At 38.1% G+C, this 16,386-nt stretch overlaps 1 protein-coding gene across 1 annotated transcript in view; it reads left to right on the forward strand.

Moving 5' to 3' along the window:
- Positions 1 to 174: 174 nt before the first annotated feature.
- ADSS2 (adenylosuccinate synthase 2) overlaps positions 175 to 16,386 on the forward strand; it is a 40,297-nt gene continuing 24,085 nt past the window's right edge. Inside the window, exons 1-3 of the mRNA XM_024754466.1 lie at positions 175 to 468; positions 13,673 to 13,775; positions 14,567 to 14,635. Of these exons, the coding sequence (XP_024610234.1) occupies positions 286 to 468; positions 13,673 to 13,775; positions 14,567 to 14,635 (355 nt within the window). The 5' untranslated portion in view covers positions 175 to 285. The remainder of the gene's footprint in view (positions 469 to 13,672; positions 13,776 to 14,566; positions 14,636 to 16,386) is intronic.

Consider the following 16,386-nt stretch of genomic DNA (forward strand, 5'->3'; position numbering starts at 1 on the left):
CGCCCTAGAGGGGCGCGCCCGGCCGTGGAAGGGGCGTGGTCTTTTCCTGAGGGGCGGTACTGCCGAGGCCGGCGTCCTCCGGGAGGTCCTGATTCCCCCCGCGCCGAGGGCGGCGGGAGCGCGGGGCGGGCCTGGCGGGAGGGTGGGGGCCGGGCAGGCGGGGCGGGGGCGGGCTGGCTCTGGCTCCTTCTTCCTCCGCATGTGGCTGGCGGCCGCGGAGCAGTTCAGTTCGCGCACTCCCGCCCGCCCGCGTCCCCTTCGGGCTCTCCTCGCGTCTCTGGAGCCATGGCGTTCGCAGAGACCAACCCGGCGGCATCCTCCTTGCCCAACGGCGACTGCGGCCGCCCCAGGGCGCGGCCCGGAGGGAACCGGGTGACGGTGGTGCTCGGCGCGCAGTGGGGCGACGAAGGCAAGGGGAAGGTGGTGGATCTGCTGGCGCAGGACGCAGACATCGTGTGCCGCTGCCAGGTGAGGCGGCCGGGCTCTGATGGGAAGCCGGCCCCTGAGCTCGGGCCCAGAACTCGCATCCACCGTCCAAAATAAGGTGTCACCTTGAGGTTCTTTCCTCTTATTATGAGCTGCGGCGACGTGGAGAAATGGCGGGAGGTCGGAGACCCCTGCCCTGGGGCCTTGGGCTGAGGGCTCGGGGTGGCTCAGGAGGAAGATGCGGCTTGACGGGGAGCCTTTGAGATGCGCGATGCCTGGGGAGTTGCAGTTCTCGGTCTGGGGACAAGTGCTCAAACCCAGGACTGAGGTCGGGGTGGAGGTGGGTTACTGTTCGAATTTGAGGAGCTACCTCCCGAGGCCTGCTGGCGACTCCGGGCGGAGACCCTACGGGGCCGCAAAACCTTCCCCATCATCACCCATCCGCTCAGGGAGACCAAGTGGGCCGAAACGCCCTGAAATCCAGACTCACCACTCCCCCACCTGCAGGCCCTGAGCTTGCAGAGCTTTGCCACCTCCGGGCCACTTTGTTGACATGAGAACCCACCTCCGGGGCTTAGGGCTGTTTGATGACTGTTTAGTGTCCCCGGTTTTTTTTACTCGGTACCGGGTATACTAAGGGGAGATTAATTTTACATGTTGGTCCCAGATGTGGGAATCCCACCCAGCTCTTTTACGATTGAGGCAAGTGAAATACACGAGTGTCAAATCTAGTATTTAGAAATATTTACAGTGTTACGCTCACATCTAGAGTGAACTTTCGGGAAATGGAATGGTAAGGTACTTCCTACCGGGAGACACGTGGTTTTCACTGTAAGCTTTCTTCCTATTTGTCGTTTGCTTTGAAGCAGCCTAGAGGCTAGGCCTTTGTAAAGGCTCTTAGATAACTGTTACCAATTTTAAAATTCGAAATAGTTGAGCAATAACTACTTTCAAAACGAATGGTAGCGTAATAGCTGAAGTTAACCACTGTCTGTTTAGGTTGCAAGAATGCTTCTTCTTCGTGAACTTACCTGGCAGAATATAATGATGCTGTGTACATTCTAACAAGTTCATAGGCCCGCTTGATTGGAAGTTTTCTACCTAAAATTGAGTACCATTTGAGCATGCAGAAAAGGTAATCGTAGGCACATCAAAAGTTAAATAAAAATCTTGTTTTTTGCGTGCAAAAACCCATCCTGCCCATTCCTTGGTTAAGACAGTTGTTGCACCAGTTGCCTCTTAGTATTACCACTAGCACCACCCCCAGCACCTCCCTTCCAGCCTTCTATTCCTCCACCCCTCTGGCAACACGCATACCTTACTTAATAACACCCCTAAAGGGGTTGCCTCACACTGCCTTAGGAGCTGCTCCAGAAGGCTGGCCTTCACCTTCCTTTTGTCTTAAAATCAGATCTGGCTGTGCTGTGGGGAAAGAAGTATGAAAATATACCTAACTCTTTCTGGGTAGGAGCGGAGAGAGGCTGAGACCTGTTTATTTACTTCACTGTCATTTCTGACATCTTCCTTACACAGAAATAGTAGTGCTCGGGTTCAGCTACATTATGGCTTGTAGGAAGGTTTTGGGAATGTGACCATTTTGCCTTTATTCTGAAAGGTCCTCAGTTTTAACATCCCTTTGAAACGTAGTAGAATTAGTTTGTTGATTGGAGAAGGTGCTACTGTGTTACTGTAAAAAGTAGTCTTGAAGGAGGTCATGGACCAATCTGATCTGATGCCCTTGGAAAGTCTAGAGAGAAGTGACTGAGAAGGAGCCAAGTTTGGCTTTAAAATGTTAGCTGAGGGCTTCCCTGGTGGCGCAGTGGTTGAGAGTCCGTCTGCCGATGCAGGGGACACGGGTTCGTGCCCCAGTCTGGGAAGATCCCACATGCCGCGGAGCGGCTGGGCCCGTGAGCCATGGCCGCTGAGCCTGCGTGTCCGGAGCCTGTGCTCCGCAACGGGAGAGACCGCAACAGTGAGAGGCCCGCGCACCGCAAAACAAACAAAATGTTAGCTGAAGTTAGAGAAGAAACATATGAGCAGACTCGCACCGCAAAACAAACAAACAAACAAAATGTTAGCTGAAGTTAGAGAAGAAACATATGAGCAGACTCGCACCGCAAAACAAACAAACAAACAAAATGTTAGCTGAAGTTAGAGAAGAAACATATGAGCAGACTCGCACCGCAAAACAAACAAACAAACAAAATGTTAGCTGAAGTTAGAGAAGAAACATATGAGCAGACTTGTTAGGCAGACTTTACTCACCGGGAAAGTTTTGATTTACTACCTTACTTACATAATTTAAAAAGTGTTGTATTCTTCTAGTGCCTTTTAAGAGCTCATCATTAGAAGGATTCTTATGTCTTGTTAGTGCAGGCAGATAAGTAATGAATAGACTTAAGAATATCCCTTGTGATTCACCTTGGTAACTTTATATCATCTGGTCAGTCCTAGTAAGCTGACATCTGCGTAGTGAAGTTCTCCTGACTTATAAAATTGTTGGTTATGGAATGTTGAAATTCTTAATAAGTATGTATAGAGAGCTGGGAAAAGTCAACTTTAGGAAAGACATTTTGAATTGCCATGTTTGATGATTTAAATTTTGTGTATTATTGAAAATAATATGCACTTTGTTAGAGTTTAAGCAGTATATTTTTGTCATATTCATGCCATAATCTCAGGTTTTATACAGTCTTTCTCCAGAAGTGGTATTATACACATAATGTATCTCTAATGGAATCATAAAATAGGGAATTGTTTCCAGTAAAAATACAGTTTTTTTAAAAAGAAAAGCTGACACTGCATTTAACTATATATTTTAATATATAAAATGCCTGTTTGGAAAGAATATGTGCAAAGCTAGTGGCATTTTCATCATCATAGCACTTAAGACCTGTATTTTAGATTCAAGATTTATAGGAAGTTACTTATATAACTTGTTAGATACACTAGATCCTTAAATAAGTGTGTAGGACTTGCATGAAAGGATGACTTAATTTTAAATCGATACGTCTTTTAAGAAAAAGAGAAGAAGAATTAAGTATAGGACCAATTCCTGGCACAGTTCATTCATCCAACAATCACATAATGAATATCTACAGGGGACCACTTAGCCCCAGAGTTAAAAGCTGAAAAAGGCAGGGCTTGTGCCCACAGGGAGCTTATAGTCTAGTGGACAACTGTTTCTTAAACAAGTATTTCCCAGGGTGGGGATAGAGAAGGGGACTAGTACAGGTTTTTCGAAGGGTTAAAGTATGGGAATAGGAAGGCTCCTTCCTGGCAACACAAAAATAGTTTTATTAGGAGAAAATTACTGTTTTTTTTTCTCCCCAGATACTCTCAAAATAAACTATTATTCTTTATTTTCTTTATTTTGTTGAGTAGAAACTACAGAGATTTTAACTATTGTACTTTATACCAGACCTTAAGCATGGGCTTATTTATTGTTCTGGAGAAAGTAAAGCTTGGTAGTCTCAGCTGCAACTACAGGCATGAAGTTGCCTGTAATCAGGAATAGGTAGAAGAGTATTTCTTTGTGTTTTTTCCCCAGGGCTTTAAAGTTAATATAAAGAGGAAATATTAACTAAAATTAATTACAAAGGGAAAGTATATCCTGTCACTTGCTATATAAAGTTGGCCATAAAAGTAAACACAATGGAAAAAAAATGTTAATTTATAGCTAGATGCTGGTATTTGCTGAAGGCTCTGAAACCAGCTATTAGCAAGTGATAGAGAAATGTAAAAGACATACCAGCCACAACTGAGGCGTTCTCCTTGAAATAATCAGAAAGGTTGAAAGATAATTTAAAAGAGAATAATTTCAGTGTTTTTTAATGCCTTGACCTTATACAGCTAAAATTATCTTCTAAACCACTTCCCATAATTTTGAAGATGGTGGAGAATTAGCATTTAAGGTAAGCCATTCTTCCAGTGTTATAACAATTGCTATTTCTGTGTCTCCTATCAGGATTGTTTTTTATGTGTAGTATTTCCCAAGTGCCTACATAAGTGTATACCAGTGTGTGGTGTACTTGGTTAACTCCTGCTTTCTCGGATTACTGTGTTTTCCCTACTAGAATGTACGTTTTCTCAAAAAGAGGACTTGTTCCTTTTTTGCTTTCTTCCATAGCATCTAGTACTGTGTGAGGCAGAGAGGAAGTAAATACTCAACAAATATTTATTGGGTGACCTGGATCACCCTTAGAAATTTCTGTGAATTCAGTAGTTTAGCCCTTTCCTGTATTATCTTAACATACCCCTAGACAATTTAATTGACTATTGGCATGAGTTTAACGTGGAATCCCCAACTTTCCTTGGATTAACATTTGTTAAGTAGTATTTTTCACGTACCGTTATGTTCAAAGGCTTTACTAGTTTATTTTAGACTTATTTCTTGTATCTATGAGAAAATAGATAACTGATAATTGTATCATTTTTTTGTGTATTTCCTCAGCAAATTTCAGTTGAATGCCCTGTGATTCTAGTAAATAGTTTTTCCTTGTTGAGGGCAGTAGATCTCCAAGTTTGGTCAATGAGGATGTCTCAAGTTGTTCACTATTTAAACTTATTGTATTAGTGTATATACTATACCATTATCTCTATTTTTGAGGCATATATTTTTTAAATTATATGAGGTCATCTCAGTATCAGATCGATATTATTCTGTTTCTTTAATTTTGGTGAGAACGGGTGGGTTAGTTCGTTAGTTTTAAGTATCTCTAGGAAAAACTTTTGCCTAGAACAAATCTAGAGTGAATTGGTAAATTGATAATATAGTTAATAGCTTACTTACTGTAACTGAATACAAATCTACTTATAGTATCTTTTGGGGACTAGGTCAGATTTTGACACCAAAGATTAATGTGGTTGAGCTGCATACCAATAAGTGAAGACTGGTGATATTAGAATACTTTTATCTAACGTCAAAGGGATATTGAGGTATTCAGTATTGTCTGGGGAAAGCAATTGAAAAGAACAGTAAGTATGTATAGCACAGGGAACTATACTCAATATTTTGTAATAACCTATAAGGGGAAAAGAATCTGAAAAAAATATATATGTATGGGACTTCCCCGGTGTCACAGTGGTTAATAATCCACCTGCCAATGCAGGGGACATGGGTTCGATCCCTGGTCTGGGAAGATCCTACATGCCACGGAGCAACTAAGTCTGTGTGCCACAACTACTGAGCCTGCTCTCTGGAGCCCACGAGCCACAACTACTGAAGCCCGTTCGCCTAGAGAATGTGCTCTGCAACAAGAGAAGCCACCTCAATGAGAAGACCGTGTACCGACCCGAAGAGTAGCCCCCGCTTGCCGCAACTAGACAGAGCCCATGTGCAGCAATGAAGACCCAACGCAGCCAAAAATAAATAAGTAAATATTTATTTAAAAAAAATATGTATGTATAACTGAATCACTTTGCTGTACACCTGAAACTAACACAACACTGTAAATCAACTATACTTCAGTCAAGAAAGAAAGAAAGAACAAAAGAAAGAAAGAAAGAGAAAGAAAGAAAGAAAGAAAGAAGGAAAAGAAAAGAAAATAACAGTAGATAGAGGACAGTTCCCATGGCTACTCTGGCTCCAAGACGGAATGGTTCTTTACATTGGACCAACTTTTAATTATATTTAATTCAATATAATAAAATTCCTCTTTAAAGAATAAGAGGTCCCATGAAATTTTTAAAAATGGGATTTTTGTGTCAAGCTTTTAAATACCCTTTTAAAGGAAGAATTTTATTCATGAGAGAAAACTTTTTTGACTTGAAATCTGCAGTTCAATTTCAATGTGTTTTAAGAAAATACCTCCATAAATGTAATGATTAAGTGAATTTTTATCAAGCATTTAGAGAGCTGCACAACATTATTGGTTTATGCATTTTTTGCTTGCATGTCTGATCTTCCTGACTATGACCCTGGTCATCTCTGACCGTTGTTTAGTAAGTGTGTATATTAGAGTTTGGTACCTAGAGTCTAGAGCTTCTTAATTAGGAACCTGAGATCCTCCAAGGCAATGCCTCGTTCCATTTTCATTGTGAGAAGTTGTTTTATAATGGTAATTTAAGGTACAAAATACAGGGTACTTGAGATTTTTGTCATTTGTGCGACATTTTTCTGTGTATGAAACTGGAAGGTAACCATAATACTGTAAGGTAAAGCAGATACCGTAAGCCTTTAAGAGATAACTGAGCAGTATACTTGGATGTCTTTGCTAAAAAGAAATTCAGATACCCTGTATATGTTTTCCTATCTAGTGTGTCTGGTTACTGTTGAATAGTTTAATTTGATCAACTTACTGCTAGTAACTTAAACCTGCTCTACTTTGAAATCATAAACTAATTGCAATTATATGAATGTTTTTATAAAAGAACAGTCATCCTTGTTTATAATTGCTTTACTGCTGTAGATTGATATGTTTTAGTTTTGGCAAATAGTGAAGTGTTTCATCAGGAAAGGGACACAGGCCTTTCAGTGTTTACCAAGAAGAACAGCACAGGTAATAAGCACCAACTCAAAGGATTGTTAGGTTTCTAAGAAGCTTGAAGACTAGGTAGGAAGTGGGAACACTTTCTTGATTGCTGGAATAGTTCAAAGTCATGGGGTCTGAGGCATTGCTGTGCTCTGCTGTAATCCATAGTGTTTACTCTGACTTCTTGATTGATGTTCATTTTGAGCTCTGTGATTACTGTACAGTGTTCATGTATTCAGAGCAAAAAGAAGACAAAGAGAAGACACATACTATTTTAGAGGCCTAAGTGGCCTGAGAAATGCCTCTTGGCTATGTGCATGAAATTGTTAGCCCACAACACTATTGCTAAAAAGAGACATCATTGTTTCAGATTGTAACACTGCCTTCATCTCCTCTCCCAGCAGAAACTCACTTAGTTGCCGGAGTGATTTGGGGAAGAGGAAGACCTAGGAGCAAACTAAGAAGTTAAGACTCAGGAGTTACTTTTGCAGACTAATGTCATTTTGTTCCAGTTTAAATTTCTTCTTTTCTTTTCTTTTTCTTTTTTTTAAAAAATCTCTCCTGGACCTTCTTAATTAGAAACTTACACATATCAACATTTCCTGATCCAAACTTTTATTCTAGAGTTGGGCTTGACAGCCTCTGGTTCTGAGGAGTGGTGGAAAGAAACTTTAAAACACTTGTCTTCTGACTTTCTTAAGTTTAAAATTAAATTGGGGGGAAAAAAGTACACATGGAAACAATATAAAAGAATTAAATACTATTATTTTGAAATATACTGTCTAAAACCCCAAGAAACAAACCAACCAGTGGAGCCCAAAAGTGGCTTCGTATTGTGTGGCAAGTCTCTGAGGAAAAACATAAGTCTGAAATGCCTTATGTGATATTTAAGAGAACAGTTACAAAATAACTAAATATTAAATAATATTATATCATCCCTGTATCCTGCAGTACCATGTTTTAGAGGTTTGTTCTTGACAGTATAAATACTAAAATTTAGAAGTTAATCATTTTTTAATTGAAGTATAGTTGATTTACAGTTAGTTTCAGGTGTACATAAGTTAATCATTTTATATTCAGTTATTACTAGCACAAGATGTGAACTTAGAGAGCCAGCTGTATACATACCATGTTGCAATGAGTTTGTTTTGTGAATCATTTGGATTCTTTGTCTGCAAGCAATGGAAAGAGATTGTCTTAAGCAAAATGCCAGTATGTTTAAAGGAAGACCAAGATGGCTAAACCTTAGAGTGGCCTGAGACAAAGGCAGACAGCTTCTGGGATCTCAGCAGCCAGAACTGGCAGCCTTTCCCTTTAGGATGCTCCCTTAGGTGATAGCCATCTCTGACTCTGAAAATCAAATTCCCAAGAGAGAGGAGCTTGATTGGCTCAAGCTTGGATCGGGTTTCTCTGTCTGGATCAATTACTGTGGCCAGAGGGGATGATTACTATGATTTACAAAGTAAGGGGTGAGGGGGTAGGGAGGCAGAGGGTCTGAACATACAAAAGGTATAGCTGACCTACAGTTAATTTCATATGGGAAAATTAAGAAATGAGGAAACATTAATTCAGGGTGATTCTCATTTGTAAACTGTTTTCTAATATCACTGTAGACCTCTAGTGCTTTTCTAGAGGGAAGAATGTTTGGTGTTAAATAGGTTATTATTATTTTAACTATAATTAAAATAATGAGAGTTAGCTGTATTGGTTTTTAAAAACTAAGAGTATATACAAGAAACTTTGCTCTTATCTTTGAGAATACAGAATTTTAGTTCTGCTCCCCCCGCCCCCATCATAATGTTCTAATTTATTTCAATGAGATACAATTTTTTCCTGGTCATTAGGAAGCTTATTTAATATTTACATTCAATATTAATGTAAGAATAATGGTCAAAGAAAATAGGTAAAATAAACACCAGATTAGGGGATGTTTTTGTGATTGTGGTGAGTGCTGATTGGATGACTGGATTTCTTTTTTTTGATATATTCTTTACTTTAATACTATTAATTTGCATTTATTCTTTTTTGGGAGGCTATAGAATGGCTTTATTGTCTCAGACTTGTAGAGTTTTGTTTCCTAAAATTAATCAGTCCATATCAAAGAAGTACTAACAATGTCATAGAACTTTATTGGTCACTGCAGGGGAAGCAAAGAAGTAGTGAGCCCTTGTACTTAAAGATCATCTCACACCTATCCCCACTGAATTTTACATTTGTTCTTGTTATTTAATATAAGAAAAAATATCATATAAGGCATTATAAACTTAGGTTTTTCCTCAAAGAGACTTGCCACACACTGTGCAGCCACTTTTGGGCTCCACTGGTTGGTTTGTTTCTTGGGGTTTTAGATGGGATATTTTAAAATTAAAAATGTTCAAAAATTAAGACATCTGAGATTCATTGAGAAATATTTTCTCTATTGATAATAATTGATCTGGAAAACAACATTAATTACTATTCCACAGCCCCTTGTTTGTATAACAATTAATTGAACATATTTGTTTTTTTAGTTAGGTAGTATAAAATATACAGCTATGATAATTAGAGATATTTGTTAAATGCTGCATGAATGACTGGGATCATAAGTGTTATGGGAATTTAGCAAAGCAGCAAGAGGTAGTTACATATAACTATTAGTATGTGATTAATATTGTATCTGGGAGGATAGTTTACCAAATTTGCTTTGGGGAGTCAGTTGAAAGTATCAGTAGAAATAAGGATATATTTAGCTCCCATCATTTATCTGGCCTTCCCAGTGCTACTTAGGAGAATTGTTAAGCATAATTAAACAGGTATGTCCTTGCTACTTATCTTAGTACATACTACATAGAATTGCCCATGTGAGAAGCATTCCATCACAAATATGGGAGCCTGCAGTTCAGAGTACAGTTGGCCCTCCATATCCCTGGGGTCTGCATCCAAGGATTCAACCAACCACCAATCGAAAATAAAATTCCAGAAAGTTCCAAAACGCAAAACTTGAATTTGCCATGCTGGCGACTATTTACATAGCATTTACGTCATATTAGGTATTATAAGTAATCTAGAGATGATTTAAAGTATACTTGAGGATGCACGTAGCTTGTATGCAAATACCACACTACTCTATACAAGGGATTTAAACATTTGTGGATTTTGGTATCTGTGGGAGTCCTGGAACCAATCTCCTGTGGATATGGAGGGAGGACTGTATCTGCCCTTGTAACTTCGTAGAGGGTATTGGTGGTTGGGTGAGGCTGGCAGTGGTGGTCCTATTGAAACTTCTTTGTTTTGCTATCTGCTAATAACATGTGACCTTTCCATGGACCTCTGTTTCAGGACAATTTCCTGAGCTCCCAAGAAGAATTTTGTATATTCCACACAATTTATAAGTATTTTAGGTTAGCGTCCAAGTAGGCACTTCAAATCTGAAGCTTCGTCAGGGGCTTTTGGTGAAATGACCCTATACTCAAACTTAGTTTATATATGTAGATTTAATTTGTCAAGAAATTCCTTGTGAGTAGCTCCTTCTCAGTTCACCTCAGGACTGTTTTCTGCACAGTGAGTGTTTCAAGATTAGAAGCTATTATACCCCAACTCCCTCTTAGGGTACTAGTGACTGAATATACTAATAAGCACTTACATTTTCTCCCCTAACTCCTTAATAGGAAAATTTTAGGGTTATTCTTGGGTTTATTTAACCATATTTTCCTACTCAGTCAAACAATTTAAATGGGATTTAAACCATATAGTAATTCTTAATAAGGCATTGGTTATTGAAAAATCTTGGTCAGTGTTTGAGTGAGCAAGCTGTTCACTAAAGTGTGATTTCAAGCCTTCTGCAGCTGAACTTTTCCAGCCTGAACCACCACCTGTATGTAAACTTGGAAGGACTCAAAGAATTAAAGCAATTTATCACCCTCAAGTCATTTATCGCCAATCACAACCAGCTGCCTCAAACAAACAAACATATCAGCCACTATCTTTCCATCATTACTTCCTGTCTTGGTAAGATGTTATCTGAGAGTAGTAGACTTTGTTACACACAAGAACAACTGAGTTAATAATTATTTCACCAAATGACTAGTATATCTGTAAAAATAACTTTGTGTAAAGGAGACTTACTTTAAAGGTCTACATCAAAATTACAGAGTAGATTGTTTTTTATATTAAGCAAATGATGGATTAAAAAGAAAACTGGTTCTGCTTAAATAATAATGCTTTATTGGTTGTTTGTCTCAAAGTCACCAATGCTATTAACAATTTAATACAAATTCATTAAATTTAGTGTTTTATAACAATTTAGAGTAAATAGTTATAATAACAAATTAACACTTTCCTAGGATTTGAGGAAATTTTAATGAGCTTCATACTCTGAAAAGATTTTTCCTGAAAAGTTGGGGGACGTTTCCTAAATCATAAAAAGTTGTGATAAAAAGGCAAATATTGGTATGAGGGGTAGAGTAAAAGGAAAACCGTAAAAACCAAGTAAGAATTGTCCTGTGAGTTATTTAAAAAAGACTAAGTTAAGATCAATATAGTCTATGTTTTAAGATTCTGTCAGGATTGGTGATAAACCTGCCAAGTGTGAAATAATAGTAAAGTGTGTACCAGGAAGTGTATTGCAACATTGTTAATAATGACAAAAGGTTGGAAACAATCTGAATGTCTTTCTTTGGGACCAGTTTAATAAATTATGTGTCCATATGAAAAGGAATGTAGTGCAGCTGTTCAAAGGATGAGATGTTCTGTTTACAAGGTTATGGAAGGAGCGCCAAGATTTGTTAAGTAAAAAAGCAAGCTGCCCAGGTGTGTATCTTTCCTACCATTTGTATAGGTGGAATAAAACAATGTATAAATGTGTTTGTATATGCAAAATTACTTAGGGAAGGACACAAAAAGCTGGTGGTAACAGCAGCCTTGTAGCAGGGAAGGGGAGGGTGGAGTATGGGAAGGACTTCACTTTTTATTGTGCATCCTTCTGTGCCTTTTGTATCATATGCAGATGTTGCCTACAAAAAATAAATAGGAAAAAATATTCACCTGTTGCCTTGATGGTATCAAGTGAAGGAGGTATTGCTTAACACTACCACTTCTGTCCTTCCTGTGTCTTGTCATCTACCTGTTATCTTGTGGACTATAGGCCACCACCACCAAGTCTTTTTTTTTTTTTTTTTTTTTTTATTTTATATTCTGCCAGTAGCCTAGCAAAATTCTGGGCAAATGGAATTGAGGAAGTCAGCCCCCCCCCCCCAAGTTTTTTTTTTTTTTTTTTTTTTAATTTACACGACATACACTAGTCTTTAAGCAAGGAATTCTTTGCTCTGTACAGTGCAAAACACAGTGTAAATAAGTATTTGCTTTTTTGAAGATTTTTTTGCAGGACCTATTTTTCTGGCATTTTTGTGAATTCATGATGATGATGGTAAAAGTAAGTAAAATACATTTGTCAAATAGCCTTGTGATCAAGTTAAACTAGTCATCCTCAGGAGATATCGTTTTGATTTTTTTTTTAAATGTCCCACAAAGATGTTGTTAAACCTTTTATTTGTTCAAATATATTCCTAGTTGTTTATTTTAAAACTTTTGTTAGGATTGTGTAGAAGTTTAAACATAATCAAATTGATTTGTGTCTTTTCCCCATGCTTTTTAAGCTTGGAAATATTATCTGGTCACTTAATATTCAGTCTCCTTTGTACCTAATTTTTATAATTCAACTTCACATTTTGTTTCATAGAGTGGAAGTTTCACCATGGGTTTATGCTATGATTCTCAGCTTTAGAGGTTCCTTGACCCAGTGTATTACTTTAGCCAGAGATGAGCAGATTCAAGGAATCGGTCACTAACCAAACTCATGAGACTGATTTTAAAATTTAAAAATTATTCTCCAGGATAACCAATATTTGAGGGATTTACTTGGGAGATATCCTCGTTGATAAGTCCATGTAAGAATAATAATTTTAGGTGACAAAGTTGCTTGACACACTCTTAGGACAATGAGAATTATATGAATATTTATATCAAGTTAGGGTAATTGGATAGATTTTTCTATTTTAAGGATTTTTTAAAGATAAATATCATGGAAAATTAGATTGCTACATGTTCCACATAGTGCCGGAAACAGAATAACAAACTAATTGTTCCCTGTACTTTGTTCGCTTTTTTCTCTCTTTTAAAAAGGGATATGGGACTTCCCTGTTGGCGCAGTGGTTAAGAATCTGCCTGCCAATTCAGGGGACACAGGTTCGAGCCCTGATCTGGGAAGATCCCACATTCCGCGGAGCAACTAAGCCTGTGCACCACAACTACTGAGCCTGCACTCCAGAGCCCATGAGCCACAATTACTGAGCCCACGTGCCACAACTACTGAAGCCGCGCGCCTAGAGCCCATGCTCCGCGACAAGAGAAGCCACCGCAATGAGAAACTTACACATCCCAACAAGAGTAGCCCCCGCTCGCCTTAACTAGAGAAAGCCCGCATGCAGCAATGAAGAGAAGACCCAACCCAGCCAAAAAATAATAATAATAAAATAAAATAAAAAGGGATACGTATTCCTATCTTCCAGAAACCTGAACTCTCCAATTTCCAGATCCTGTTAGGAATAGCCATTCAAGTAGGGAAAGGAGAGAGGATAGACAAACTATTGTAAAGCCTGTAAAGTATAAGTATTCACGGCAAATACTTGGGTTGCCTTATTGACATTTTAGCAGGAGATCGTTAATTCACTTTGGAAGGACATATATTACTTGTCATATTTATTGTCAGGTTCATTTTTCCCAATCTTGTATTTCAGGGAGGAAATAATGCTGGCCATACAGTTGTTGTAGATTCTGTGGAGTATGATTTTCATCTTTTACCTAGTGGAATAATTAATCCTAATGTTACGGCATTCATTGGTAAGTATATAAACTGAATTTAGGGACTTTTTTTCGCCAATTGATAATAGTGTTTATTTTTCATAATCTAAACTTATTTAATCTCTAATCAAATGATTCATTTATTGCTTATTAATCTTGACAGTGGTACCTTCTGGAATATACCTAACTTTGGCTGTTTTACAACTCTTTTAGATCATTTAGCACTAATAACTTTTTTGGAATGATTACTTTGCATTTATTTCTGATCATTGGCAATCTTAATTGTATAACAAAGTGTTAGATCATCAAATCAGTTTTCCAAACACTGTGAAGCATAGTAAGAAATACAAGAGGTCTGTGTTTCATTGATTGGTTCTGAACGCTTATAAGATGCAATCTGATATTTTCTTTTCTAGTCTTTTATTTTTAAAAATGCTCATCACAACCCAATAAATTGATTTTATGGCCACTAATAGGTTTGAGTCCCCAGTTTGAAAGACTGATCTGGTTCAGTTTGCCTAAAACTATATAACTAGTTTCTTTCAAAATAATAGTTTCACTTTGTTTCAAAGAAATTTCAAGTTATATTGAGTGTAGTTTTAGTGTTTTGTATTCTGTGTATTATGTTCTATTATGTATTTACATTATACTACCGTTTAAAACTTGGAACCATTTCTGTGGTAACTCCCTGATAAATTAGAATGTCCTCCTAATCAAAGTGCCTCACTCTTCTACTATTCTAGATAAAGGGTTATTGAAGATGTATGTCTATATTATAGATATAGATGTTTAAGTTTGGGATTTGCTTATTTGTGGTTTTTGTTTTTTAGGAAATGGTGTGGTAATTCATCTACCTGGGTTGTTTGAGGAAGCAGAAAAAAATGTTCAAAAAGGAAAAGGTATGAAAGAATGAGTCTGCTTTGTCTGGCAGCCAATTTTTTTGTTGTTTTTTTTTTAATGAAGTATTATTGGGTTCTCATTCCAGAAAAACTTAACATTTTTGTCTTCTACTTTAACATTGCAGATTATTGTAGGACAAAATTTTTAATGTCAGTTATTAAATTTTATTCATTATCATCAGTGTTCTAAACAAAAGACAAACATAACAAGGTCATTGTGTAAGTCGTGATTTTTTACACATTGGTCATCTGCAAACTCTAGGTAGCTAGAATTACTATATGCTGGTGGCAAAACTCTAGGAAATTCACGAGTTCATTTTGTCATTTGTGCTCGTTTGCATCCACTTCGACACAAGCCAAAAATTAGCTTAAGGCAGTCAGAGAGCCACTGTAGCCCATCTTGTGCACTTTTAGTCTCATTTCCTAGAGGATCTGGAACTCCCTTGGTTACTACAACCTAGGGACAAAAGAGGTTTTTTAGGTCCCTGCCTCCAAAGGAGGGAAATGCTTCTTCTATGCAATGTATCCACTTCCATCTTTAAAAAAAAGACTTGATTTCCTGCCTTTTCTAATCTCTTCTGGATTTTTGGAAGTCTGTTTACATTCAGTTAGGCTACCTTGCTAGGGTTTGAGGGGAATGTGGCAATGCAAATGATACACAATTGAGGAAAAGCATTAGTGTAGTTCTCCCTTAGCTCATATTTAAAGAATTAAATTCTATTATATCGTTAAAGTTTACTTTTCACGTTTAAAAGTAGCAATCCATCCTCAAGTGTTCCTAACAACTAAATCTGACTTCACAGAATCCTGTCTTGCTATTATCTCTGTTGTCTTCCCTGCACTTTTACCTGTGTGTTGTGTCTGCCTTTTTAATTGGTCACCTTGAGGTTCCCTTGCTGCTCTCTGCTGTCCCTCATCCCCTTTACAATTTTGCCCTACTCTTTTTCCTTCTGGCCTATCTAACCCAGCTGAATCTACTTTATTGAGTTTCTTTGTAATATTTTGTTATAATATTCCCTAAGCAAACCTTAGAATACGTGTTACATGTCAAAAACAGCTATAGAGCAGGAGGCTTAATAACTTCTTTAATCTATAAGGAATATTTGTAAAACAAATCTTTGGATATTATCAAAATTAACAACTAACTTTTAATATTCAAATACTAATTTTGAAAATAGGGCTCAGTGGCTTATCCTTAGAATGCATATAGCCTACTAAGTTGCTCTCTTTAAAGAAGAATATTTAGATTCATTTATTTATTCATTCAACAATCATTTTTCTTGAACATTTATTGGATGACAGACCCCATACTATGAAAATTCATGGCCCCTACTCTCAGGCATTCACACTTAAATGGGGAGACACATGTATCTTCTTATAATTTAGTGTGATAAGTGCAGTAATTGATAGTACTTTGGAGGAATTAGAACATTTTATTATTTTGTTTAATCACACTTTTTTTTTTTTGCGGTATGCGGGCCTCTCACTGTTGTGGCCTTTCCCGTTGCGGAGCACAGGCTCCGGATGCGCAGGCTCAGCGGCCATGGCTCACGGGCATAGCCGCTCCACGGCATGTGCGATCTTCCCAGACCGGGGCGCGAACCCGTGTCCCCTGCATCGGCAGGCAGACTCTCAACCACTGCACCACCAGGGAAGCCCTAATCACACTTTTTATAATTGTCTTTTGGGAAAGGGTGCCATACCCCAAATTAACTCCCTTTTCTCAAAATTCTCCCCTTGCTTTGAATTTC

This window comes from Neophocaena asiaeorientalis, unplaced genomic scaffold, assembly GCF_003031525.2.
Source record: "Neophocaena asiaeorientalis asiaeorientalis breed wild unplaced genomic scaffold, Neophocaena_asiaeorientalis_V1.1 scaffold524, whole genome shotgun sequence".
Lineage (NCBI taxonomy): Eukaryota > Metazoa > Chordata > Mammalia > Artiodactyla > Phocoenidae > Neophocaena > Neophocaena asiaeorientalis.